Source organism: Meles meles, chromosome 1 (assembly GCF_922984935.1).
Source record: "Meles meles chromosome 1, mMelMel3.1 paternal haplotype, whole genome shotgun sequence".
Lineage (NCBI taxonomy): Eukaryota > Metazoa > Chordata > Mammalia > Carnivora > Mustelidae > Meles > Meles meles.
The window spans coordinates 174,597,335-174,624,617 of record NC_060066.1 but is presented as its reverse complement, the minus strand read 5'-3'; the positions used below and the strand labels follow the sequence as shown (position 1 = coordinate 174,624,617).

The 27,283-nt window shown below is 42.6% G+C and overlaps 1 protein-coding gene across 1 annotated transcript; it reads right to left on the bottom strand.

The window, feature by feature from the left end:
• Window positions 1-2,570: 2,570 nt before the first annotated feature.
• Window positions 2,571-20,882, bottom strand: LOC123936650 (cytochrome c oxidase assembly factor 7). Its single transcript, XM_045997112.1, has 3 exons — window positions 20,723-20,882; window positions 16,814-16,954; window positions 2,571-3,840 (listed from the first exon to the last, which is right to left on the bottom strand). Exons 1-3 carry the CDS (start codon window positions 20,826-20,828, stop codon window positions 3,392-3,394), a joined length of 696 nt encoding a protein of 231 aa, XP_045853068.1. The 5' UTR covers window positions 20,829-20,882; the 3' UTR covers window positions 2,571-3,391.
• Window positions 20,883-27,283: the final 6,401 nt, after the last annotated feature.

The window sequence follows — 27,283 nt, the reverse complement described above, 5'->3', positions numbered from 1 at the left end:
CACATTGCTCTCCCATCCATTTTCTACACTAGGGTGATCTAATTTCCTGCTCAAAACCCTTCAGTGACTCTGCATGACCCACAGGATAAAATCCAAATCACTAGACCCTCCGGCCTTCCCCTCCCTCTCTGAGTGAGCCTCTTGCTTCCCTTTCTCATAACACTGAGCACTGCACTGTGAAATTTTAGTGAGAACACTAATGAGAACACAAACCACTAGTCAATTATGAAACTTCGTCTTCATTAGACCATCCAGCCCAAGCCTGGCACAGAGGAAAAACATTAGAAATAGTTGCTAATGATGATTCAAATGCCTGCTAGCCAGAGGACAAAGTAATGAGTAGCTTGCTGTGACCAGAATCTGAAAACCGGCTTTCAAGTCTTGCCTCAAAGGTTGCACAAAAGTGAGAATCAACCATGCTGCCTCTCGGCAACCCGTTCCTTCCCAGAGCAACCTGGTATGAAATGGCCTTGGACCTTTCCGGACAGTAAATTCTCACTCTTCACATTTTAGTAATTTTTGTGGAATGTTACATTTTGAAACTGTTAATGCCTACTCCATTGTTCCCAAACCCATCTCAATATATGATCCACAGAAGGCAGGCATCTTGGGTCCCAGGCAGGAACTGGTCCATAAAATAACCCAGCACATATGCCATCAAAAATCAAACTCTTCAAAATTACAAAACCGGTGACTTAATTGGAAAGATGTGAATCTTTAAAAAAGTAATTAAGCAACAACACTATTGGGCCAAAGAATGCCAGTAGGTTGTAAAGGACAGTGAGGGGTATTATTTCCTCTGCCATGTTCCAAACTGCATTTCATGTAAACATATTGCTTTTATAAACAAAAACTTCAAACCTTGCATTAAAAAACAGTTCGAAAGGGGCGCCTGGGTGGCTCAGTGGATTAAGCCTCTGCCTTTGGCTCAGGTCATGATCTCCGGGTCCTGGGATCAAGCCCCACATCGGGCTCTCTGCTCAGCAGGGAGCCTGCTTCCTCCTCTCTCTCTGCCTGCCTCTCTGCCTACTCGTGATCTCTGTCTGTCAAATGAATAAATAAAATCTTTAAAAAAAAATAAATTAATTAAAAAAAAATTTAAAAAAAACAGTTCAATGTTTACATTTTTTAAAAAATTGTGATAAAATACACACAAATTTTACCATCTTAAACATTTTTAAAAAAGATTTTATTTATTTAACAGAGAGAGACTCAACGAGAGAGGGAACACAAGCAGGAGTGGGAGAGGGAGAAGCAGGCTTCCCACTGAACAGGGAGCCCAGTGCGGGGTTCAATCCCAGGACCCTGGGATCATGACCTAAGTTGAAGGCAGAGGTTTAATGACTGAGCCACCCAGGTGCCCCCCATCTTAACCATTTTTCTAAAGATTTTATTTACTTATTTGAGAGGAAGAAAATGAGGAGACTCCCCGCTGAGCAGAGAGCCGATGCAGTCTTGATTCCAGGATCCCAAGATCACAACCTGAGCCAAAGGCAGATGCTTAACCAACTGAGCCAGCCACCCAGGCGCCCCCCTCATCTTAATCATTTTTAAATATAGAGTTCAGTAGTGTTAAGAACGTTCACATTTGTGTGCAAGTAATTTCCAGAAGTATTTCATCTTGCAAAATTCAAACTCTATACCCATTAAACAACTCCCCATTTCCCCCTTTCTCTAGCCTGCAGCAACCACGATTTTGCTTGGAGTTTAGACTTCTCATGTAAATGAAATCACGCAGTATGTCTTTTTGTGATGTCTGTTTCACTTAGCGTGTCTTCGAGGCTCATCCATGTTGTAGCATGTGTCAGATCTTCCCTCCTTTTAAGGCTGAGTGATATATTTCATTATATGTGTACACCTTTTTTACCCACTCACCCACTGATAGACATTTGGGTTGCTTCTGCCTTTTAGCAATTGTGAATGCTGCTATGGACACAGATACACCCAGAAATGGAATTGCTGGATCCTACTGTCATTCTAGGTTTAATTTTTTGAGGAACTGCTATATTGTTTTCCAAGGTGGCTATACCATTTTACTTTCCCACCAACAACGTGTAAGTGTTCTAATTTCTCCACATCCTTGCCAATGCTTATTGTCTTTATAGATAATATATTAAAAACAGCCATTCTGACAGTTGTGGGATAATTATCTCATGCCTCTGGTCTACATTGATGCTGAGCATCTTTTCATATGCTTGTTGGCCTACGGAATTTATTTTAAACAAAACAAGAGCTACTTCACACTGAAAAAATAAACTCACTTTTGAAAACTTCTTGTGCGTTCCTGGGAAAGTCCCTCTTCTCTATCAAGTGGAGAAGCTGTCAAGCTATGCTTACAAACCTTCAGCCAGCCACACAGCAGGCCTTCCTTCTAGAAGCCCAGAAACAGTAGGTGGTGACAGATCAGACCTGTTATTGCAGGAAAACGACAAGCTCGCCCCCTAGTGACAAGTTAGGAAGATAATTTTGAAAAAACAAATGTTTACTTTAAAAGAAAAAGCACAACCACCATGCAGAATATAATCTCTACCTCACCCAGACTCTGGAGAGAAACTCGTAACACAAACTGCTAATCGATCAAAATAGTTTATTCACAGGGACAGTTAAAAAGGTAAAGTTCCATGGGATAAAACATGTCACAAAATCCTTGCTTACAAATCCCGAGCTGAAGTTGCCTTGGGAATAGAACACAGGCATGGTGAGCAATGCCAGAGGAGTGGACCGGGGATGCTGTCAACTGCAAAATCCTCCACCAACAGAAGCTTGTATTACATCATCTTTGGCAACCCTGACACACAACAACCTTTAATTTTATGTTGCATGTCCCTCCTATTATCTATGAATTTACTGAAGATCTGACTCTGAAGGCAAAAAAGAAACCCACACCAATGATTACGTAAGTCAGAGGGTGGCAGTCATGACTATTGGACTTGTTCTTAGCTCTTTAAGCCCTCTATTATGTAAATCAAGATACTGATTTTCAAGCCCTCCAGAATAAAATAATAATAATGATAATAACAAAATCTGATTCCTTCAGGCACTGCGGCTGCTGATTTTCCCAACTTCCTGCTATTTGTCCCCCTTCTCTACCCCCCCACGATCTCTATGGCTCTCTAGTTTGTTGTTTTTCACTGAGTTCTAAGACTTTGAGAACGAAAATCCCCTATGTGCGTGCCTTCACATAACACAACAGATAAAAAGAACGCTGACTGAAATAAACATTTTAGGCTACAGCCCAGTAGGTGACACTCTGGGGAAATGGGTCTATGTAACCAGAGCTACAGACAGTAAGTCCCAAGTCTTCCTGCTCCAGCAAGTTGACCTTAAGGGCTAGGTAAGACATAGGAGGTGCCAGCCTCAAGCTGTTTGTTGCTTAGGAATATGGACCACACTACCCAAATACCAAAGGAAGGACATTTTTCTGCCGTTCTTTGTGCAGCTGCCAGGCCCGATTTTTTAGTAACTCAGCCTTCGCCTCGTCTTTATCTACACCATCCCCCAACCTGTACATGCGGCTGGCATTGGCACAGGCCCAGACGTGGCCCAAGTCACAGGCTTTCATTGAATATTTACATGCCAGGCCCATGTCCTTGGGAAAGCCAGGGGCACCCTGCAGGAACATGGCACTGAGATTGTAGCAACTGGAGGCATAGCTGCCTTCACAGGCCCTTGTGTAGTAGTCTCTAGCCTTCTCCAGGTTAGGCTGGCCATCCTCGTTGACCTGTCCATCATGTGCCAGGAGACCAACGTTGTGACATGCTTCCACAGACTTCCTTCCAGGCCTCTCACACGCCATCAGAAAGCAGCTGGAGGCAGCTTTCAGGTTCTGGGTCAGTCCACCTGGGAGAAGGGAGAAGGGAAGAAAAAAATAAATCCAAGTCAGGGCAGAACCTGAATGTCTCAGGCCAAAGTTAAGAGAATAATTCCTAGGGGTTCCTGGGTGGCTCATGGGTTAAAGCCTCTGCCTTCAGCTCAGGTCATGATCTCAGGGAGCCTGCTTCCTCCTCTCTGCCTGCCTCTCTGCCTACTTTGGATCTCTGTCAAATAAATAAATAAATAAATCTTTAAAAAATAAGAGAAAATAATTCCTGAATAAAATTCATATATTTTGAACTAAGGCAGCACAAAAGGAAGGTGGCCTGGTATGATGCACAAACCTTCCAGGTTTTTTAGCCTTGGATCTTTTGTTCAAGTGATATCTTATGAGAGGAGCTGAAAACTGGGGACTATAATAATAGCTACCTCATGGGGTTACAGCAAGACATGGGATCTTATCAGCACTTTGTTCAATGTTCATTAATTTCAATGTATAATGAATACATAATATTTGCTGACTACCGTGCTAGGCTCTGGACAATAAACACTGTCCCTAGTCTTGTGGATCTTATAGTCTAATGAAACAGATATTTAAGAACCACAAAACTAAATGTAGGATTTTAAGTGTGACAAGCATATGGAAGAAAAGCACAGGATATCATAAGAATGTGGCAGGACTCTGACCTAGTCTTAGGCGTAAGGTCAAGAAAAGCCTCCCCAAAGAAGTCACATTTGAGCTGTAATATAATGGAAAAAAGGAAGGAAAAACATACGGGGTGAGGGCTGGTCCATGCAGCAGGAATAGGACACAAAGAGAAAAGGAGCTCGTATGGCTAGAACCCAGAAATCGCTAGGGAAAACAGGCTGTAGAGACAGGCAGGGTCAGATCGCGCAGGATCCTGTACTTACCCGAGGAGCAATGGGAAACTGCCAACAAGTGATTTTAAACAAAGATGGTGACAGAGCTTCATGTTCTCTTTAGCAGTTGTTTTTTCATGGAAAATTTCAAATCCCCATGTACTACTGATGTGAAGTGTTGGGGCTCAGGAGCAAATGGTCAAGAAAGAATTCTTGGGGCAGGGGAGGGGGTTATGGACATTGGGGAGGGTATGTGCTATGGTGAGTGCTGTGAAATGTGTAAACCTGGTGATTCACAGACCTGTACCCCTGGGGATAAAAATACATTATATGTTAATAAAAAAAAAAACTGGAGGGGGAGGCGAACCATAAGAGACTATGGACTCTGAAAAACCACCTGAGGGTTTTGAAGGTCAGGGGTGGGAGGCTGGGGGAACAGGTGGTGGGTAATAGGGAGGGCACGTTTTGCATGGAGCACTGGGTGTTGTGCAAAAACAATGAATACTGTTACACTGAAGAATTCTTGGGGCATCTTCAGTGCAGAAAGGTGGTTTTATTAAAGCACGGGGACAGGACCTATAGGCAGAAAGTGCTGCACTGGTGCTGTGAGGAGTGACTGATTGATTATTCTTCTAAATTGGGAGGGGGTTAGGGATAGTGTAAGTTTCTAAGGAACCTGGAAGCAAGGTTTCCAAGACCTTGAGGGCCTAGCCGTTGTTAGAAAAAGGTCATTTACTATCTAGTAAGCCCTTAGTCCTGAGACCCTTCAGATGTATACCAGTGGGGCATATGCTTGGAGGATGACTGCTGACATATGTCTTGGGGTGGGGGGGTGGTAGGGATAAAGGAAGTTTCCAGAGGGATTTTTACATGATCCTGGAGGTCGGGCTAATGTCAAGCTAAGGTTGCCTTTTGCCCTTAGCAAAGTATTAACATTGAAGCAGTTGAGTTCCTGGAGGAAGGTCACTCTGCCTGTCTCAAGAACTTGTAAATGGGCTATAAGTTACAAGGAAGTTTAATTTTTTCTTTCCTTTTGCCTTTGTTCTCCACATCACTATCACCCATTCTCAAAAAAATACAAAAATCCTATCTTTAAACATTGTGTAAAGAAATCACTCCAAATCCACCTCCTAGAAATAACTATCATTATCAGTAAGAGAACACCATTCCAGTTATCTTTGTCGTATGTGTTCAGATAACATGCTGCTGGCTGAATGGACAGCTAATAGAAGAACTTTGAAAAATAGGATTGCATAAGTTACTTATAAATAAAAAATTTCTTTGGTTTTACTTGAATTTATTAGAAGAAAACCAAACTGAGTGACACTGAAGTAACTACTTGACTTCAAATGAATTTTTCTCACTAGAGAAATTTCCTAAAGGGACCCCTGGAGTTATAAAGGGACTCTAAAATATTAGAAGGTTAGTATTTTTGTGAAGTACTAACTCACAACTATAGAAGATGAGGACACTGGTGGTCTCATATTTCCTCCCATCTTTCCACCCCACCTAATACTTTTTGTCATTGCTATTACTTCAACTTAGGAAGGCAGCACAGCACAGTGGTTAACAGAAGCCTGGAGCCAGAAAACCTAGGCTCCAGGCCTCAATCCATTCCTTGTTGGCTGTGTGACCTTAGACAAGTTGCTTTCCTCATCTGTAAGATAAGGATAACAGTATCTACATTTCATACTTAGAAGCTTAAATGTGTTTTTACAAAGAACCCAGCACATAGTAAGTGCTCAGGAAACATTACGACGTTTTTGTTTTTGTTTTTCTTTTTTTAAAGATTTTATTTATTTATTTGACAGAGAGAGAGATCACAAGCAGGCAGAGAGGCAGGCAGAGAGAGAGAGGAGGAAGCAGGCTCCCTGCGGAGCAGAGAGCCCGATGCGGGGCTCGATCCCAGGACCCTGAGATCATGACCTGAGCCGAAGGCAGTGGCTTAATCCACTGAGCCACCCAGGCGCCCCACGACGTTTTTGTTTTTTAAAGATTTTATTTATTTATTCACAGAGAGAGACACAGCAAGAGAGGGAACACAAGCTGGGAGAGTGGAAGCAGGGGGCCCAGTGCAGGGCTTGATTTCAGGATCCCGGGATCATGACCTGAGCTGAATGCAGACACTTAACCGAATGAGCCACCCAGGTGTCATGGTGTTTTTATGCCCTAAAAGTTTACGTTATTTACATTCTATTCGGTAACCCTAATTAGCCCAATAGTCATTCTAAATGGATCCTGCTCATCACTGGTCTTTTCATTAGAGCATCTCCATTCCTAAGTTACTTCTCTTTCTTTTTTTTTAAGATTTTATTTATTTGACAGAGAGAGTGAGCGAGCAAGTGTGAGAGAGAGAGAGTGTGCGCGCGCGCGCACGCACACACACACAAGGGGAAGCAGGAGAGGGAGAAACAGCAGGGAGCCCAATGCCAGGGTGGATCCCAGGAGACTTGAGCCAAAGGCAGATGCTTAAAATATTGAGCGACCCAGCTGTCCCCTGAATTACTTCTTTTGATTAACCTCTTTATTGGTTATCAAATAGAGTTTTCCAGAAAGGCTCAGAGATTCTATATCCCGAGTTCTTTCAATTTTGAGAGTGTATCTGTGTGCTATCTTTGTATTTAAATAGAATATAGTTAGGTCTTGTTTTTTTTTTTTTGTTTTGAAGATTTTATTTATTTGTCAGAGAGGAGAGAGAAAGAGAGAGAGCGCGCGCACGAGCGTGAGCACGAGCGTGAGCACAAGCAGGCAGAGGCGCAAAGAGAAGCAGGCTCCCTGCCAAGCAAGGAGCCCGATGTGGGACTCGATCCCAGGACTCTGGGATCATGAACTGAGCTGAAGGCAGAGGCTTTAACCCACTGAGCCACCCAGGCGCCCCTAGGTCTTGCTTTTAAAGCCTGACAATCTACACCTTTTACTGGAGCGTTTACTTATACTTAATGCAATTATTGATATAACTGGATTTAAGCCTACAATCTTATTTCTTTCCCATTTGTCCCAAATGCTTTTTGCTTTTTCTCCTTTCTTTTGAATTGTTTGTGTGTTTTTAAAGATTTTTTTTTCAAAGATTTTATTTATTTATTTGACAGAGAGATCACAAGTAAGCAGAGAGGCAGGCAGAAAGGGGGAAGCAAGCTCCACGCCAAACAGAAAGCCCTATGCGGGGCTTGATTCCAGGACCCTGAGATCATGACCCGAGCTGAAGGCAGAAGCTTAACCCATTGAGCCACCCAAGCATTCCTTTATTTTATTTTCTTAAGTAATCTCTCCACATGACATGGGGCTCAAACCCACACCCCCAACATCAGGAGTTGCACACTCCACCAACTGAGCCAGTCAGGTGTCCCAAACTGTGTATTTCTAAAAGTCCATGTCATTCTCATCATTGGCTTTTTTTTGTTTTAAGATTTTATTTGAGAGAGAGAGACAGAGAGAGCATGAGAGGCGAGAAGGTCAGAGGGAGAAGCAGACTCCCGGCAGAGATGGGAACCCCATGTGGAACTCGATCCTGGGACTCTGGGATCGTGACCTGAACTGAAGGCAGTTGCTTAACCAACTGAGCCACCCAGGCACCCTCATCATTGGCTTTTTAGTTATACTTCCTTTTTCAGTGATTTAGCTAGTGAATATATAACATTAACTTACCACAATCTACCACTAATTAATATATCACTTCACAAATAATGTAAGTACCTTACAATATACTTTCATTCACTTACATTTCCATCCCTCGCATTAATTGCTGTCATGTTTTACTACTACATATACTTTATTTTACTTCTATATATAGATCTCACAAACACTGCTATTATTTTTGCTTTCAACAGTCTTTTGGAGACACTAAGACATGAAGAAAAAGTCTTACATTTACACATATATTCTAGTGTGCTTTATTCTTTTGCATGGATCCAGTTTCCATCTGTTTCCATTTTCCTTTGACCCAAACAACTTTACCATTTCTTGTATTGTAGCTCTGCTAATGACTTATTCCTGGAGCTTTTGTCTATCTGAAAATGAATTTATTTTGTCTTTGTTTTTAAAGATATTTTTGCTAAAGTAGAATTCAAGCTTGGCAGCTTTTTCTTTCAGCCCTTAAAAGATGTTCTTTCGCCTTCTGGCTTATGCTGCTTCTGACGAAAAGTCAAGGGTTGCTCCCACCACTGCTCCCATCAGTGTCTTCCTCAGATTGCTTTTAAGATGTTCTCTTTATCTCTGGTTTTCACCAAATTGGTTATGATGTGTCTAGGTGTAATTTTCACTGATTATCCTGCTTGAGTTCACTGAGCTTCATGGATCTGTAGACTGATAATTTTCATTAAAATTTAAAATTTTTTCTGCTGCTATTTCTTCAAATATCCCCCCCCCCAATCTCTTCTCTTTCTGGGGCTCTGATACACATATGTTAGAATGATGAATACTGAACCCCATGGGTTGAGGCTCTGTTCTTTCTTTTCCTCAGCACTTTATTTTAGATAATATCTACATTCCTATCTTCAAGTTAACCAATCTTTCAAATTTACTTTCTGAAATGTCTATTTTGCTGTTACGCCTGTCCACTAAATTTCAATTTCAAATATTATGTTTCTCAATTACAGGATTTTTTTTTTTTTAAGAGTGTATTTACTTGACAGAGAGAGCATGTGTGCATACACACAAGCAGGAAGAATGGCAGAGGGAGAGAGAGAGAAGCAGACTCCCTACTGAACAGGGATCCTGCCATGGGGCTCAATCCCAAGCACCCTGGGATCATGACCTGAGCCAAAGGCAGACGCTTAACTGACTGAGCCACCCAGGTGCCCCTCAATTGCAGGATTTCATTTGGTTCTTTTTTTTTTTTCCCCTAAAGATTTTATTTATTTGACAGACAGAGATCACAAGTAGGCAGAGAGGCAGGCAGATAGAGAGAGGGGAAGCAGGCTCCCTGCTGAGCAGAGAGCCTGACGTGGGGCTTGATCCCAGGACCTGAGACCATGAACTGAACTGAAGGCAGAGGCTTAACCACTGAGCCACCAGGTGCCCCTCATTTCGTTCTTTTTAAGTGTCAATTTCTCTAATGTGATTTCCCACCTGGATTCCCATCCAATCACTTATTATGCCCACCTTTCATTTAAACTCTTAAAAATGTTTATTATACCTGTTTTAACAGGGTTTTTAAGATTTTATTTATTTGACAGAGAGATCACAAGTAGGCAGAGAGGCAGGCAAAGGGGGGGGGGGAAGCAGGCTCCCCACTGAGCAGAGACCCCGATATAGGGCTTGGTCCTAGATCCCTGAGATCATGACCTGAGCTGAAGGCAGGGGCTTAAACCATTGAGCCACCCAGGCACCCCTTAACAGGTTTTATAAAAAATTTATTTACTTACTTACTTGAGAGAGATCGAGTGAGCAGGCACACATGTGTACATGTGCATAGGGTGAGGAGCAGAAAGAGAGGGACAAACAAACTCCATACTGAGTGTGAAGCCTGACGCAGGGCTCAATCGCATAAACCCAAGATCACAACCTGAACCAAAACCAAGAGCTGGCGCAACTGACTAAGCCGACAGGTGCCCCTCATCATACCTGTTTTAAAATATTTAACTGTTAATTCCAATATCTCTGTCACATCTAGGTCTATGGACTGCTTTTCTTTCTGTTTAGCAATTTCTTACTTCATGAAAACACTGTAGATGATGCCTTGTTCAGTCTGGATTTTGTTGTATTCCTTTGAAGATCGTTGAATTTTGTTCTGGCAGACAGCTAACTCACTGGTGAATCAAGCCAAAATATCTTTGGGACTTTTTTCTTCTTCTTCTTCTTTTTTTTTTTTTAGGGGAGAGAGAGAGAGATAGCAAGAGAGAGCACAAGCGGGAAGGAGAGGGAGAAGCAGGCTCCCTGCTCAGCAGGGAGCTCCATGTGGTGCTTGATCCCAAGACCCTAAGATCATGACCTGAGCCAAAGGCAGTCGCTTAACCAACTGGGCCACCCAGGCACCCCGGGACTTGTTTTTAAGTTTTGTTAGAGCAGATCTAGAATAATCATACTACCAAGGCATGGTCATTTTGGAGTCTTAGTTGAATGTCTGTGATGTACGATGACTTTCTACTCTGGCTGGTTGAAATTCAAACCACTCCCATCACTGTGAAACATATCTCCTCTCAGTTCACAGCTTCCCAGAAGCTTTCCACTATAAGGTCTCTCAATCTCCCTCTATGCATGTGCAACTTAACATTAGGCCAAAGACAAGAGTACCCCTCTATACATTTCTGGAGCACCTCTTTATATAGCTCCTTTCTTTCTTTCTTTTTAAGACCTTATTTATTTGAGAGAGAAAGACAAAGAGTGAACATGAGCTGGGTTGGGGGAGGGTAGATGGAGAGGGAGGTGCAGGCTCCCTGATAATCAGGGGCTCAATCCTAGGACCCTGGGATCATGACCTGAGCGAAGGCAGACACTTAACCAACTAGCCACCCAGGCACCCTCTAAATTTCTAAGTTTCACTAGTTTCTTAGCAGCCTGAAAAATATCTGAAATGGTGTTCAGAACAACCACAGTATCTTCCACAGTTAAGAGGTTTATCAATGGTAGTATGCCACAATGAATAAGGTTTACAATCTACTCAACTGGTCCACCAGTTATATGGTTGGTCACAGCCAGTACAGTTTCCTTTTGTCTTTTTTTAAGATTTTATTTATTTTATTTGAGAGAGAGAGCGACTGAGGGGCAGGGCGAGAGGGAGAGAATCCCAAGTGAATTCCAGGTCAAGCGCAGAGCCCCACGTAGGGCTCGATCTCATGACCTGAGCTGAAATCAAGAGTCAGATGCTCAACCAACTGAGCCACCCAGGCATCCCTTCCTTTTGTGTCTTAAAGTCTTCCTTAGAATGCCAATGAGAAATGGGGCTAATCCTTGATTCACAACTTCCTGTGCCTGGTCCTGGCAGCCAGATGTCATGTTTTACATTTTTCTACATTGCTCCCTTCTGAGTTTTAGTTTTGGGGCTCATTACAAGTGCTTCCACATCTATTACAACTTGAGTCTGTTCATCTGTCCCAGCGACAATATTTCCTATAGCTCTTAGCACAGCAGTCACAATTAGCAATTCAGAAGCTCTTTGAAGTTTAAGTTGGGGCACAACTCCTCTTTTCATAACCTTTCAGTCTGTTCATTTGGACCATCAATATGGTAAGAAATGAACCAGCAGGTATATGCGAAGACTTCTGGATCACTGCAGTGCAGGAGATGAACTAAAGTGGGAAGAATTTGCTCAATAGTACTTACAGGAGTGTAGGATCTTGTTTCAACAAAAATTTGAAAGTGTCCAGATAAGATTATTTAAGTAACCACATGATAGAAATCACATATCAGGAAGTGCAAGAAGGACCAACAGTGGGTCAAATGCACACCATATTTGATAACCAAGTCTCAGAAAACTGAACTATTTCATGTAATGTTTCCTAGAGCTCATCCAGCTGATTCACTGATGTGAGCATGGGAAGATGTCAACGGAGAAATGAATGCTGGGATAGCACCCCTCCTTACCACAGCCTTGGTCTGTTCTGATATTCCAGAAGCAATGTTAGTGAGGGTGCAAACAGATTCAACTGAATAGGACACAACTGAAAAGGACACAAATTTTGGAATCAAACCAGCCCAGATTATACTGTCTATGTGGGCTGCTCTTCCACAGAAAGCAGTTTCTTAGCAGCCTGAGTGGCCTAGAGGTGGCTTTCCAAATTGTTGCTATTTATGCCTTTGACCATGTTATCAACAGATCAACTTGCACTGCCTTGGTTGTTGTGGTTCTCCTGCAGTGCAGAAAGTAGCATTATCAAGAAATGAGCTTACATTTCTCCTTTTTCAGCATCTAGTCTACCTTCTTAGCTTTCCTTTACACCATCTTTCCCCCTGTTCTTGAATCTGTTAAGGTGGGCAGCAGGTGAATTGCACTGTCTTTGGCAGACCTGGTTTGACACAAAGGGAGAAAGGCCAGCTCAGGCTTCCACAGAAAGCATAAGCTGGGTCAGCTGCCCTCAAACACATCCGCCACAGCTTAGCCCCAAGAAGTGTCCATGGTTTATGTTTTTTTTTTTTTAATTTAAAGATTTTATTTATTTATTTGACAGAGACAGAGATCACAAGTAGGCAGAGAAGCAGGCGGAGAGAGAGGGGGAAACAGGCTCCTCGTTGAACGGAGAGCCTAATGCGGGGCTTGATCCCAGGACCCTGGGATCATAACCTGAACCGAAGGCAGAGGCTTAACCTATTGAGCCACCCAGGCGCCCCACGGTTTATATTCTTAAAAGTTAATTTTAGTTGCCTTATGGAAAGAGGTTTAGGGACTTGCATTAATCTCCTAACTGTAATCCCAGCAGGAGAGGACAGTGGCTTGGATAAGAATGATAGGAGAGGGAGAAAGCCAGGACAGATTTAAGACATTTTTCGGAGGTAAACTGGCCATGAGCTACTATGTAGAGAGAGACACCACTTGCCAAGGGTATCTCTTGGAAGATAACAGGGGCACAATAAATTGGGGGGAGAAGAAAACAATTAAGAATTCCATATTTGTTTTGATAAGTTTGAGATGCCTAAGAGAAAACCAAGTAGGAATGTCTAAGAAACAATTAGCTACATGTAGTCTGAAGCATACAAAAATGGTCTAGATTGAAGACTATCTGCATTACCATCAACTTATCTGAGCCTTCATCTCTTCCTGTAAATTCCACTTTTTAGAAGAACAAATTAAGAACTTTTTTTTTCCCTTGGAGAGAGAGAATCCCAAGCAGTTAGTCTGTTCGTCTGTCCCAGTGACAATAGTTCCTATGGCTCTTCGCCACAAGGGCTTGATCCCACAACCCTGAGATCATGACCTGAGCTGAAACCAAGAGTCAGATACACAACCAACTGAGCCACCAGATGCCCCCAAATCAAGGACTCTTAAACAGAAGGGAAACAAAAATCATCTATTGTTACCACTACCTAGAGACCATCACTACTTCATTTTTGGTGAATTTCCTCTTAGCACTATGCAGTTTGGTCTTGCTTTTTTGTTTTAAGTCGTCTCTACACTCAACATGGGGCTCAAACTCATGACCCCAAGATCGAGCATCCCATGCTCTACTGACTGAGCCAGGCAGGTGCCCCAATTTGATCTTGTTTTCACATGCTGTAGTCATGAGCCTTCTTCACTCCCCCATTAGAAACACTTCTTAGTATCTGTTTTAGCGGCTGCGTAATATTTCCTCAGAGAGATGTGTGTCAGAGTTAACTTCTATTTCTTTGCATAGGATATTTAGATTGCTTCACAAAAATAGTTCAAAGTTGAGTTCATATCTGAAAACATCTGGCCAAAGCATTCCCAGGATTATATATACTCTAAGTACATAATCCAAAGTAAGTTCTGCACCAACCAATACAGTCAGACCTGTTCAGACCAGTAGGATGTTTTATAATCTTTTTTAAAGATTTTATTTATTTATTTTTTGAGAGAGAGAGAAGAAGAGAGCACAACCACAGGGGAGGGTCAGAGAGAAGTTGAAGCAAACTCCTCAACAAGCACAGAGCCCAAACCCGAGATCCTGACTTTAGCCAAAGTGAGAAGCTTAACCAACTAAGCCACTCAGGTGCCCTGAGAATATTTTATAATTTAAGAAAACAGTCACATCTGTTCTCATTTGATGTTCAGAAAAATCCTATGAAGAAAGTATGAGTGGACCATACTACTCTAATTTTGTCAACAAAGAATTTGTGGCTCAGGGAAGGAAAATGTCTTGCTTGATGTTGCACTATCTAAAAGTGGGTTCTTTGGCCTCCTGCTCTTTCCCTTGCCCCAACCAATCCTTGATAAAAGAATTTGTCTAATAAGAAAAAACAATTTCAGAGCCACTTTTGTTTTCCCTATTTCAATAAGGGATTCAAAGTTCTTGTGAAAACTATAATAAAATATGGTATAAACAATACTTCAAAAAAGATGGGAGGGAGGCCTGGCTGGTTCAGGCAGCAGAGCATGTGACTTGATCTCAGGGTCATGAGTTCGAGCCCCAAACTGGGAGTGGAGACTACCTTAAAAAAAAAAAGGTATAATTGGGGCACCTGGGTGGCTCAGTGGGATAAGCCTCTGCCTTCAGCTCAGGTCATGATCTCAGGGTCCTGGGATCGAGCCCCACATCAGGCTCTCTGCTCAGCGGGGAGCCTGTTTCCTCCTCTCTCTCTGCCTGCTTCTCTGCTTACTCGTGATCTCTCTCTGTCAAATAAATAAATAAATAAATCTTTGGTGGGGGGGGAAGGTATAAAAACAAAAAAGAACCCAAAACTTTACCAAGGCACAAATCTAGAGACTAAATAGCTAGGAACATTTTTTGTTTTGCATGCTATATCACATAGGTGAGTTCACACCATATACAAATTTGTATTTGGCTTTCTTCACTGAAGAGAGAGAGAGAGAGAGAGATACATATGTACATATATGTGTGTGTATATATATATATATTAAAAATTTCATAAGCTTTTTACCACATCAACAAAATCCTCTAGGAACATTACTTTTTCATGGGCTAAATAGCATTCCATACAATGGAGATAACATTCAACTAAGCTGCCACTGTTGGCACTGGGTTTTTTTAAATCATTAATATAATGCAGTAATGTATTAATTGTAAATTGTAAGTTAATGAAAATAAAATTTTGTAGATAAATAATACTGGGATATTTTTTCACATTAATTTGTTTTTAAAGATTTTTTTAAATTTATTTTTTAAAAGACTATTTATTTGAGAGAGAGAGAGAGAGAGAACACATCAGGGTTGTGAGGGCAGAGGGAGGGGAGGACGAGGCATCCTGCTGAGCAGGGAGCCCAACAGAGGGTGATCGCAGGACCCTGGGATCCTGACCTGAGCCGAAGGCAGACACTTAACTGACAGAGCCACCCAGGTACCCCTTTGTGGTGTTTTAAAAATATGCCCATAAAAAATAATAATAAGATAAAAAATAAAATAAAATATGCCCATAAATTCTTTGATATTCCTTCCTTCAAGAAGTAGGATGTTAGTTCTCTATTTGCGTGGGCTGGACTTACTGACTCACTTCTAATGAACAGAATGTGATGGAAATGAAAAACATAGGACTTCCAAGGGTAGGTCATAAAGGACACCGTGGATTCTATCATGCTCTCTCTTTTGGATAACTCACTATGGAAGAAACCAGATATCATGCCATAATGACACACAAGCAGCCCATGGAGCAATCCCTGTCATAGGAACTGAGGTCTCCTGATAACAGCTGGAAAGGTCTTTCCTAACAGGCCAACAATCTTAGAATTGGAAACTCCAGCTCTAGTCAAGCCTTCAAATGACTACAGCCCTTGCTCCCTGGTTAACGTCTTAACTGCAACCTCATCAGAGACCCTGAGGCATACAGCTAAGCCATCCCAAAATCCTGACCTGTAGCAACTATGTGAAATAGTAAGTTTGTTGGAATAATTTATTTTTTAAAGATTTTATTTATATAAAAAAAAAGATTTTATTTATTACTTATTTGATAGAGACACAGCGAGAGAGGGAACATAAGCAGGGAGAGTGAGAGAGGGAGAAGCAGGCTTTCTGCTGAGCAGGAAGCCTGATGCAGGGCTCAACCCCAGGACCCTGGGATCATGACCTGAGCCAAATGCATACGCCAACCACAGAGTCACCCAGGCACCCCAGAATTTCTTATTTAGCGATAGATAAACACTATTCACTTTCCAGTGATAACTACAATTAGGGCATGAGGCGAAAAGATAAGATGGTAGAGAATTAATTACTGGTCCTTTGCTCTGTGCCAGGCACATACTGATGCCTTTACCTATATCATCTTATTTAATCCTCACATCAACCCTATGAAGCAAGTACTGTTTTTCTCCATTTTACAGGTGATATAACTGAGGTAGAGTTAAAGTGACTGGCTCAAGGTCCCACTACTTGCTAATAGCATTCCCCAATATCTGCCTAACTTGAAAGGCTATGTTCTTCCCACATCCCTCTGCTGAACTCTCTCCAAATCTTCCTACAATGTGCTTCCCCAAGGCCTGTGAGGACCCTTCTGTGAAGAGGACCCAGCATGAGGCTCAAGATGTGAGACCAGCATTACTATCAATAACAGTCATCAAAGAAAGCAGGTGCCTCACCTTTCCCAGCCACATAATAGGCCCCCAGTTTGTAGCAGCTATCGCTGTGTTTGTTCTCTTCACAGTTGAACTTCAATACCTTGGCAGCCTCCTCAAAATTCTTCTGGATCCCTTCCAAATAGTCCACCAGCCGATAGCATCCTGTGAGGAAAACACAAGAGCTGTTCTTCATGTTTGGGGCTGCTGCACAGCAGTGGGGAAGGCTGAGGTGCGGCAGCCAAAACGTCTTTTATTTAGGACCATCTTCTGTCTTCCTGAGGTGTGGCAAGGTGACCTCACCACAAAGACTGCAGGTGGTGTTCAGCCACGTCTAAAAATGGCATCATCTGCCCTTAGCCGGGGACTGAGCAATGTACAGGCTGGAGAGACCATGGCCGGTGGCCTGGCTCCACCACTCACCAGCCATTCTGCTCTCTGTCACCCAGGGCCAAAGACTCACTGACTTCCATGACTGAAACTTTGCCACCTTTGGAACTTCCCAGGAAGTTCAGCAATAAAACACTGGAAACCAAAAGGGTCCATGGGTCATCTCTGTAGTAGCAAGAAAGGGGTGGCTTCCAGGACTATACACCTCAGCTAGGCTGAATGAGAAGCACAAAGACAGAGTAGAAATAGTAGCTACTGAAGGAGTTGGAAATGGACTCTCTCTTTGGCAGTCTCTGGTCCCAGTGAGCCTCTTCTTAACATCTCTCCCCTCCTTCTTCATCCCAAATGACACTCACCTCATCCATTTTCTTTTTTAAAGATTTTTATTTATTTATTTGACAGCGAGAGAGAGACAGCGAGAACAGGAACATGAGCAGGGAGAATGGGAGAGGGAAAGCAGACTTGCTGCCGAGCAGGGAGCCAGATGCGGGGCTTGATCCCAGGATACTGGGATTATGACCTGAGCTGAAGGCAGACGCTTAAAGACTGAGCCATCCAGGCACCCCTCATTCATTTTCATTCAACAAATATTTGTGCATCTATGTCCAACCACGTACCAAACACTGTTCTAGATGCTGGGAGTATCATCACTTGCCCTCCTAAAATTACATTCTAGAGGAGAGGAAAAAATAAGTAAATAGGTGAGCAAGATGCATTTATTTTTTTTAAATGCATTTAAACAGTAGTAAATGTTTTATGATGAAAACAAAACAGGATAAGACAGTTCGTTGTGCATGTTGGGGGAATAGTTACCATAAACTGGGCAGTCAGGGAGGGCCTAGTAAGGACTGTGATATCCAAGCTGAAATGTGAATAACAAGAATGAACTAGCTATTTAAAGACAATGAAATGGAAGAGAGCAGAAAGTCCCACGTATAAGAAACAACAGACTAAAAGACCCCAAAGAGGGAATAAGCTTAGTGCAAATAAGGTATAATGTAGCTGGATCGAGGAGGAAAGAGGTAGGAAATGAGGAGAAAATGGCAGGGACCAGATCACAGGGCATTGTGGAACACATGAAGGATTTAGGATTTTATTCCAGGTCCGTGGCAAACCACTGGAGGGTTAAGAAGGGCAGTGATATGATTCAATTTACATTTTAATTTTATTTATTTTTTAAGACTTTATTTATTTATTTGATAGAAAGCCAGCAAGCGCGAGAGAACACAAGCAGGGGGAGTGGAGAGGGAGAGGGAGAAGCAGCAGGGAGGCAGACGGAGGGCTTGATCCAATCCCGGGACCCTGGGATCATGATCTCAGCAGAAGGCAGACACTTAACCAACTAAGCCATTCAAGCAACCCCAATCTGCATTTTTAAAAGGTTACTCCAGTGTATATGTTTGTATATGCCCGGATGAACATGGAAGAACAAAATGCATGAGGGGGTACACTCCAGCATTGATAACAAACGTGTTATTTTGTTATTTAAAAATCTAAGAAGATTGGGTTATGGACATTGGGGAGGTTATGTGCTATGGTGAGTGCTGTGAAGTGTGTAAGCCTGACGATTCAAAGATCTGTACCCCTGGGGCAAATAATACATTATATGTTAATTTAAAAAAATAACTAAAAAAATCTAATAAGATAGCATTTAATAGAACAAAATGAAAATTTAACTACCGGTTTGAGGGTAGAAAACAGATTTTAAGGGAGTGAGCATGCAAACAGAGTCAGGTTAGGCGGCTATTTCAGTAATCCTGGTGAGAGATCATGATGACTTCAAATGACAGTAGCTATAGTAACCATAGCCTCCTTTCAGGCTCTCCTGAAGTGCAGCAGCCAGTCCTTTCACGCCCACCCTCCCCCACTCCACCACTCAGTATACTCTCCAGCGTCCATAACCATGAACTCTCGCCTCAAAAACATGTATGGCTTTCCACTGCCTACAGAATAAAGTCTAAATGCTTCATCCTGGCATTCAAGGCCTGACACACTGTGGCCCAGACTTCCTCTTCTTTAACTACAGCCTCACGTCAATCTTCCAAAAGACAGCATTCTCTTCTCCCACGTTGTCCTCCATTTAATGAACACTTGCCTGCTCCTCCTGACCACCCCCTAGAAGTCTTCCCCAACTATCCTGCTCCTCAGTGACTACAACTCTTCTTAGGATGCAGGCGAACCCTCAAAGAACCACCCTGGGTTCTTGTTAAGCCATTCGGGCTCTCTGCTCAGCAGCGAGCCTGCTTCGCTCTCTCTCCCTCTCTCTGCCTGCCTGTCTACTTGTGATTTCTGTCAAATAAATAAATAAAATCTTTAGAAAAAAAAAAGGGGGGGGGGGCGCCTGGGTGGCTCAGTGGTTTAAGCCTCTGCCTTTGGCTCAGGTCATGATCTCAGGGTCCTGGGATCTAAGCCCTGCATCAGGCTCTCTGCTCGGCAGGGAGCCTGCTTCCCCCTCTCTCTCTGCCTGCCTCTCTGCCTGCCTCTCTGCCTACTTGTGACCTCTCTCTCTGTCAAATAAATAAATAAAATATTAAGAAAAAAAACAGCAGAGCAACTCTGGTTAGCTGGTTAGCTGCAAGAAATAGTTATATCATATTCTGGAAACCAGACTGCAAGCTGTAAGAAGGTTGGGTGATTGTCTTTTTTTTTTTTTTTTTCTTTCTTTATAAAGAAGGAAGAAGAAAAACACCCAAAGCTACTGGCTGCTTTGGACACCATCATCCACTGACACACTCAAGTCAACTCAACGTCTCAAAACACAAGGGACACATACATGCCTCAGGGCCTTTTCACTACCTCTACCTACCATAGATCTCCCTGAGCTTCCTCAAGGCTTTGTTCAAATGCCACTTTCTCAATGCTGATCACTTAATTTAATCTAATCACGTAATTTAAAATTGCCCTTAACTCCCCATACCTGTTAATCCTTTTTGCCATTACACTTTCCAACACACGATTTATTTTTATTTTTTTAAAAAGATTTTATTTATTTATTTGACAGACAGAGATCACAAGTAGGCAGAGAGGCAGGCAGAGAGAGAGGGGGAAGCAGGCTCCCCGCGGAGCAGAGAGCCTGATGCGGGGCTCGATCCCAGGACCCCGGGATCATGACCCGAGCCGAAGGCAGAGGCTTTAACCCACTGAGCCACCCAGGCGCCCCACGATTTCATTTATTTCTTTACGTTTACTATCCAACTCCCCCCACTAGAATGTAAGATCCAAAAGAACAGGAAATTTTATGTCTTCACTGATGTATCCCCACCCCTCCACCCCCAACACCCAAGCACACATCCACGTATCCCCCTCCCCCGCTTCCAGGCTCAGTCCCGCCGAGGATACCCCGCTGCGAGGCCCGCAAGTCCTCGAGGAACCCAACCCTTTCCTCCCTAACATACACAAGGTCGTCAGTGTCCCACCGCGTCCCCACGAGTCCCGGCCGGAGAACCCTTCCAGACCTCCTTCAGCGGTCGCTCGTGACCCGTGGGGCCCACACCCCTCCCCCATGCGTCCCACGTGTTCCCAGGCTGCGCTGGCAGCGCTCACCGTCCGGGTCCTTCTCGCGGTAGCACTGGTAGTTGCACTCCACCTCCATGTTCTCCAGAAAGGACTTCACCTGTTCCTCGTCCTGGAAATCCACCACACCCGCCATGGCCCCTGCAAGCCCAGCCGAGGTTAGCCTGCGCCTAAGCACGCCCGCCCTGCGGTCACGTGAGCAGCGGAGGGGCGGGGCCTGGGAGGGGCGTGCCGCGGAGGACTGCGTGCTCACCCGGTATTCCGGAAGGGGGAGCACCGCAAACCTAAATCCTGGAGCTGGTAAAAACCCTGCTACGCTTATTCCTTTCCTAAAACCGGTGACGGTCTTTCTGCTCCAGCGTTGTGCCCTTCATGCTTTTCTGCCTGCAGTTATTTATTTCTTCATTCATTCGTTTGTTCGGTGGTCTCCAGGTACCTATTGTGTGCCTCACCAAGTGCTTAGTTCCAGTAATACAACTGGGAAATATGGTCCCTGCCTTTAAAGAGTTTGCAGTTTAGTAGGAAGACATTTGTTTATTCATTCAGCAAGCATTCTGAGCATCTACTATGTCAAGTATAGCTGCACAGACCAATATTCATAAGTCTGTTTTAGTGCTATGAGAAGTCTGGTTCATCTGTGTGTTCCTCGCAGACATATTCCCTCAACTCCCCCCCACCCACCCACTTGAATGTAAGAAATGAACAGCTGTGGGAGATGATGACTGCAACACAGGAGCTACAGAGGTTGTAGTAATAATTCTGTTATAATAGCAAATGCATAAACAGCGTTGAACTTTGTTCCAGATTCTAAGATATTTATACATAGTCTCATTTAATTCTCACTATGACCCTCATTGTGACACTGTGGGGTAGGTATTATTATCCCCATTCTGTAGATGAGGAAACTGGGCTACAGGGAAGTTACTTGTCCAAGGTCACACAGGAAGTGAGAGTAGTGTGATAAATACTTTTTTAAATAAAAAAATGCTTGTGATACAAGAGGAACCTATGAAGGAGATGGAGGGAAGAATCTTTGCCTGGTTTTTGCTTTGTGCTCTTTCACAGAATCATCGGTTACATAAAGTCTAGACTGAAAGCTCTCCAAAGACAGTCAGATCCTGTTCATCTTTGAGTCCTAGCCAGCCCTATTCTAGAGTCCTCAGTGGGACTCAGCCCATGGCTTCCCATCACCTATAGCAATTCTTCCCCAATGATTCTGCCACTAACCTATCCTTCAAGGCATTGGAGAGTGGACCACTTCCAACCCTTCCTTATTGGGGAGCAGCTTACTGCAACTGGAAAGTCCTTGAAGTCCCAATTTTACTTTTAAAATTCATGTGATTTCACATTCAATTCCATAGTAATGTATCTTTCACAGGAAAACACAAGATTGTTTTCTCCCCAAGCCTTTTGGTAAAATTGACATTTCAAGTGATATGCCACATTTTCATATGGTTTCTCATACCCCTGATCACGTTGGGATACCCCTCAATACACGTACCCCTGGAAAGAAAGCCCAGACCTTTTATTTTGAGCCCACGTGCCTTAATCTGACCTTCAAGGCCCTGTACAATCTGATTCTAGTCTCATATCATGCCTCTCCTCCCCCATACACCACCCAACTTCATGATCTTGGAATAGGTCGCACATTTGTGTCCCTGTTTACTGCTGCTCTTAAGGCCCCAACCCCCCCCCCTTCTCTCTCCAAATCACAGATTCTTTCCTCTGTAGAGTCTTCCCAGGTGCAACAACCACATACCCTCCAAAGTAGATTTAAATGTTCCCACTTCAGAGGTCTTTGGGTGGCTCAGTCAGTTAAGCAACCGACTCCACTTAGACTCAAGTCATGACCTCAGGGTGGTGAGATCGAGCAGTGTGTCGTGTGCCACACTCAGCAGGGAGTCTGCTTGAGATTCTCTCACTCTGCCCCTCCCCCATCCTCACAAATAAATAAATAAATCTTTAAATGCTCCCACTACAGTGTTCCACACTACTTGGCTTATTCTGGTATAATGTAGTAGGAAAGGACTGGCAGATGTTAGTCAGAATGTGGTAGGAAGACAGACAGATCTTAGTCAGAATTCATGCCCCATGTTTACTAAATTGTGACCTTGAACCAATCACATTTATGAGCTTGATCCCTCTTCTGTAAATGAAAATCCCTTGTGGCTGTCAGTAGGACTAAAAGTTCATGTATGCAGTGTGGTTAGCAGAGTCTGGCATGGAGTCATTCCTGTTCCAGAAATGTTTCTTGTCATGCCCATAATGGCATGAAAGTCTGTGTCCCCCATGACACTGTGATCTCTGTGTCTCCCTTTCTCCAGTCACAGGGTCAAGAATAGAACAAAGCAAAAAAAAAAAAAAAAAAAGAATAGAGCAAAGCTTGGTGAGGGTGATGTAGATAGCTAAGGTCAGGGACAGTCCGCAAATCATATTTTTCCCATAATCATATTTGCTGAGTTGAACTACATTAAAATGAGCCCACCTGAGCAGTAGGGGGTGACAGAGAGTTAGGGAAAAGATGGAAGACAGGCTGGGCCAAGTATGAAGTCACATACTTAAAAGGAAATTTGATGTCATCAAAAAGGCAGCCAGCTTCCTTTTTTAGTCCTGTCCTTATCTCTGTAGATTCATTCCCCCTTATCCCTATAAATGTTCACATATACTTTTTAAACTTATTTAATTATTCAAGTAATACATGCATATATGCTTATTGTGAATTAATCTCATGTTTTTCACTTAATATTCCTTTTCGTTGAGCATAATACAGCTTGTAGACACTGTTTAGACGGTTGCAGAGAGAGCAAAGGTCAGAGAAGTTAAATGATTTACTCTTAAACACATAGTGAAAGGACCAGGAGGAGAAACCAGCCTTCCTAGAATCTTAGAGTTCACAATAACCATTCCGGATCCTGGAGGAAAGAATTGAGGAGCATTATGATACTCTACTCCTCACTCCAGCTTAGATTCAACTATTATTAATTGATCACTAATTGTGCATTTAGTACTTTAGGTTCATTATCTCATTTATTCTTCATTCATTCAACAAACATGCCCTGTATGCTTAAAAATGGCTAGGGCTTAAGGGATACTGAATTGAAAAAAGCAAGATTTCAACAAGAACATGTAACTTTTGGAAGAGGAAAAGCACTGGTCCATAAACATATGATGAGATGCTTCTCCTAATGATCAAAGGAAGGCGAACTAGAAACACTGTGAGATCATTTTTCATCTCTTAGGTCAATGAAGATTGGCCTCCTGTGTTTGAAAGAATGCTGAGAAATTGACTTTCCAATGTATTATTGGTGGAAATGTAACTTGATGCCTCCTCTTTGGAGAGCAATTTGGTAGTATCTATTAACATTTAAATGTGCTTTTATGTATTTTGGGGGGTGGAAGAAAAATGTGCAAACCTATCCACAATGGACTTGTATCCTGAACATATAGAGAATTCCTACAACTCAACAATAAGAAGACAATGTTTTTAAAAATGGGCAAAATATTTGAGTAGACTTTTTACCAAGGACATATGGATGGGCAACAAGCACACAAAAAGACCCCCAGCATGCAGAAATGCAAATAAAAATCCACACTGAGATAGCACCACACAGTTACTAGGAAGGCTATAATCGACAAGACAAACAGTACCATGTGTTGATGAGAATTTTTAAAAAGTGGAACCCTTCTATACATTTCTGATTGGAATGCAAAATGCTGTAGCCTCTTCATATTTTTATTTGTTTACTTGCTTGCATTTTATCTTATTGTGGTAAGCACATGTAACATGAGATCTATCCTCTTAACAAATTTTTAAGTGTACAATATATTATTGTCAATCATTATTATAGGTACAATATATAGTGTTGTACCCCAGATTTCCAGAGTTTATTCATCTTGCTTAATTGGAACTAAATGCCCTTGATTAGTAATTCCCCATTTCCCCTTCTCCCCAGCCCCTGGCAACCATCATTCCACAATCTGAGTCTAAGGATTTGACTGTTTTAGATAACTCTAAGACAACAAGTACTTGTGCATTATGCAGTACTTGTCTTTCTGTGACTGTCTCATTTCACTTAGGATGATGTCCTCAAATTGTCATTGTTGTTGTTTTTTGTTTTGTTTTTTTTTAAGATTTTATTTATTTATTTGACAGAGAGAGATCACAAGTAGAGAGGCAGGCAGAGAGAGAGAGAGGGAAGCAGGCTCCCTGCTGAGCAGAGAGCCCGATGCGGGACTCGATCCCATGACCCCGAGATCATAACCTGAGCCGAAGGCAGTGGCTTAACCCACTGAGCCACCCAGGCGCCCTTGTTGTTGTTTTTTAAGTAGGTTCTAGCTGGGCTCCAAAGCACTCCTTAATCTCCATTCCCTGTTCAACCCATCCCCTCTTCCACCTCCCCCCTAGTAACCATCAGTTTGTTCTCTATAGTTAAGAGTCTGTTTCTAGGTTTGCCTCTCTTTCTTTTTTTTAAGGCTCCCAATTTCTCCATATCCTTGACAATACTTCTTTTCTTTTTGTTGTTGTTTTTTTTTTTTTTTATAATAACCATCCTGACAGGTGTAAGGCAATATCTCATTATGGTTCTGATTTGCATTTTCCTGATCTTTAGAACTTTGAGCATCTTTTCATACACTTGTCAGCCATTTGTACATCTTTGGAGAAATGTCCACTTGGATGCCTAACTCGTTTTTTAAAAAGATTTTATTTATTTGTTTGAGAAAGAGGAAAAGCAAGAGGGATCACAGAGGTAGAGGGAGAAGCAGATTTGCCACTGAGTGGAAGGCCCAAAGCAGGGCTGGATCCCAGGACCCTGAGAGCATGACATGAGCTGAAGGCAGATTCTTAACCGATTGAGCCCCCCAGGTACCCCTCCCTAACTCATTTTTTAATTGGGCTATTAGTTTCTTGCTTTTGGAATTATAGGCATTTCCCATATATCCTGGTGGTAAACCCCTTATCAAATACCTGGTTTACAAACATTCCCTCCCATTCCATAGGTCACCTTTTCATTCTGCTGATTGTTTTCTTTGTAATGTAGATGCTTTTTAAAAAATTTATTTTAAAGGGGCGTCTGGGTGGCTCAGCAGGTTAAAGCCTCTGCCTTCGGCTCTGCTTAGCAGGGAGTCTGCTTCCCTCTCTGTCTCTGCCTGCCTCTCTGCCTACTTGTGATCTCTGTCTGTCAAATAAATAAATAAATAAATAATCTAAAAAAAAAAATTTATTTTAAGTAATTTCTATGCCCAATGTAGGGCTCAAACTCACAGTCCTGAGGTCATGAGACTGAGCCAGCCAAGCGCCCCAGTGCAGACAGTTTTTAGTTTGATATAATCCCACATTTATTTTTGTCTTTGTTGACTATGCTCAAATTTGGCATCATTAAAATGGGCTTATATTTTTGACCTAGAAGTTCAACTTCCAAGAATGATACATAGCCTGTGGAAATTCTTACACAAATAAATAAATATTTCCTGCAGGTTTTGTTGTTGTTGCTGCTGTTGTTACAACAGAAATAACAAGGGTGCCTGGGTGGCTCAGTTGTTAAGCGTCTACCTTTGGCTCTGGTCCTGATCCCAGGGTCCTTGGATCTAGTCCTGCATCAGGCTCCCTGCTCAGTGGGGAGCCTGCTTCTCCCATCCTACTCCCCCTGCTTGCATTCCCTCTTGCTGTCTCTCTCTCTCCCTCAAATAAATAAATAAAATCTTTAAAACAACAATAGAAACAACAAATATCCAAGAATAGGGGATTTGAATTCAATGTAGAGATTAAAAATAATTAAATAGGTCTATTTCAACATTGAGGGATGTTCAAATGCATTGTTAAGTGAAAAACAAAAAATTCTATAGTATAACAATTTTTCATTTAAAAATAACCTTCTGTGTGTTCATAGGGAAAAAAAAAACCTGCGGGAAAATACCCTGAATTTTAATAGTTAACTACGAGCTGAAAGGAGGAAGGGAACAGCTTACAGGGAACTTCCAGTGTTTGCAGTCCATCTTTATTTTTATAATGATATACTACTTTTGTAAGCAAACAAAATAATAAAAGCATTTTTAAAGACTTGATGTGTTCCCTAGATATATTCACAGTCTTATGGGTTATTTTGCGGTAAGTACTAATATAATCATTTTATAAACAAGGTTCAGAGAAGTAGAGCCATTTCTTCGAGGTTACACAGCCCACCAAGACTTCCCCAAAGATCAGGCATTGGTGGGCTGAGAGAATTCCCCCGGGGGACAGAAAGACCGGATCAGTGACATTTGTTGTGAGGTCACTTTGAAGGCTTGGTACATGTCCTCATTAGTCCATTCTGAGCCAGCGCGGCTGTGGGTGGCAGGAGGCTGGGGATGATCAGGCTTTCCTCGGGTTCCTCTGGGGCACCAGTTCTCTGTCCACTGCAGATCCCTTTCGGACCCTTAGCTCTGGGTGGGTTAGCAGTGGAGGCGTCTTGACCTTCCTGCTGTGGCCAGCCAATAGCCCAAGCCAGGCCTGCAGAGCCAACAGCCCTCCCTCCCGGTCCCTCCCACCAAAATTGGGAAGAAGCCGTGACAGGTGCCAGCCCAGCTCAGAATCCCGTTTCAGCTGTGGTGTTT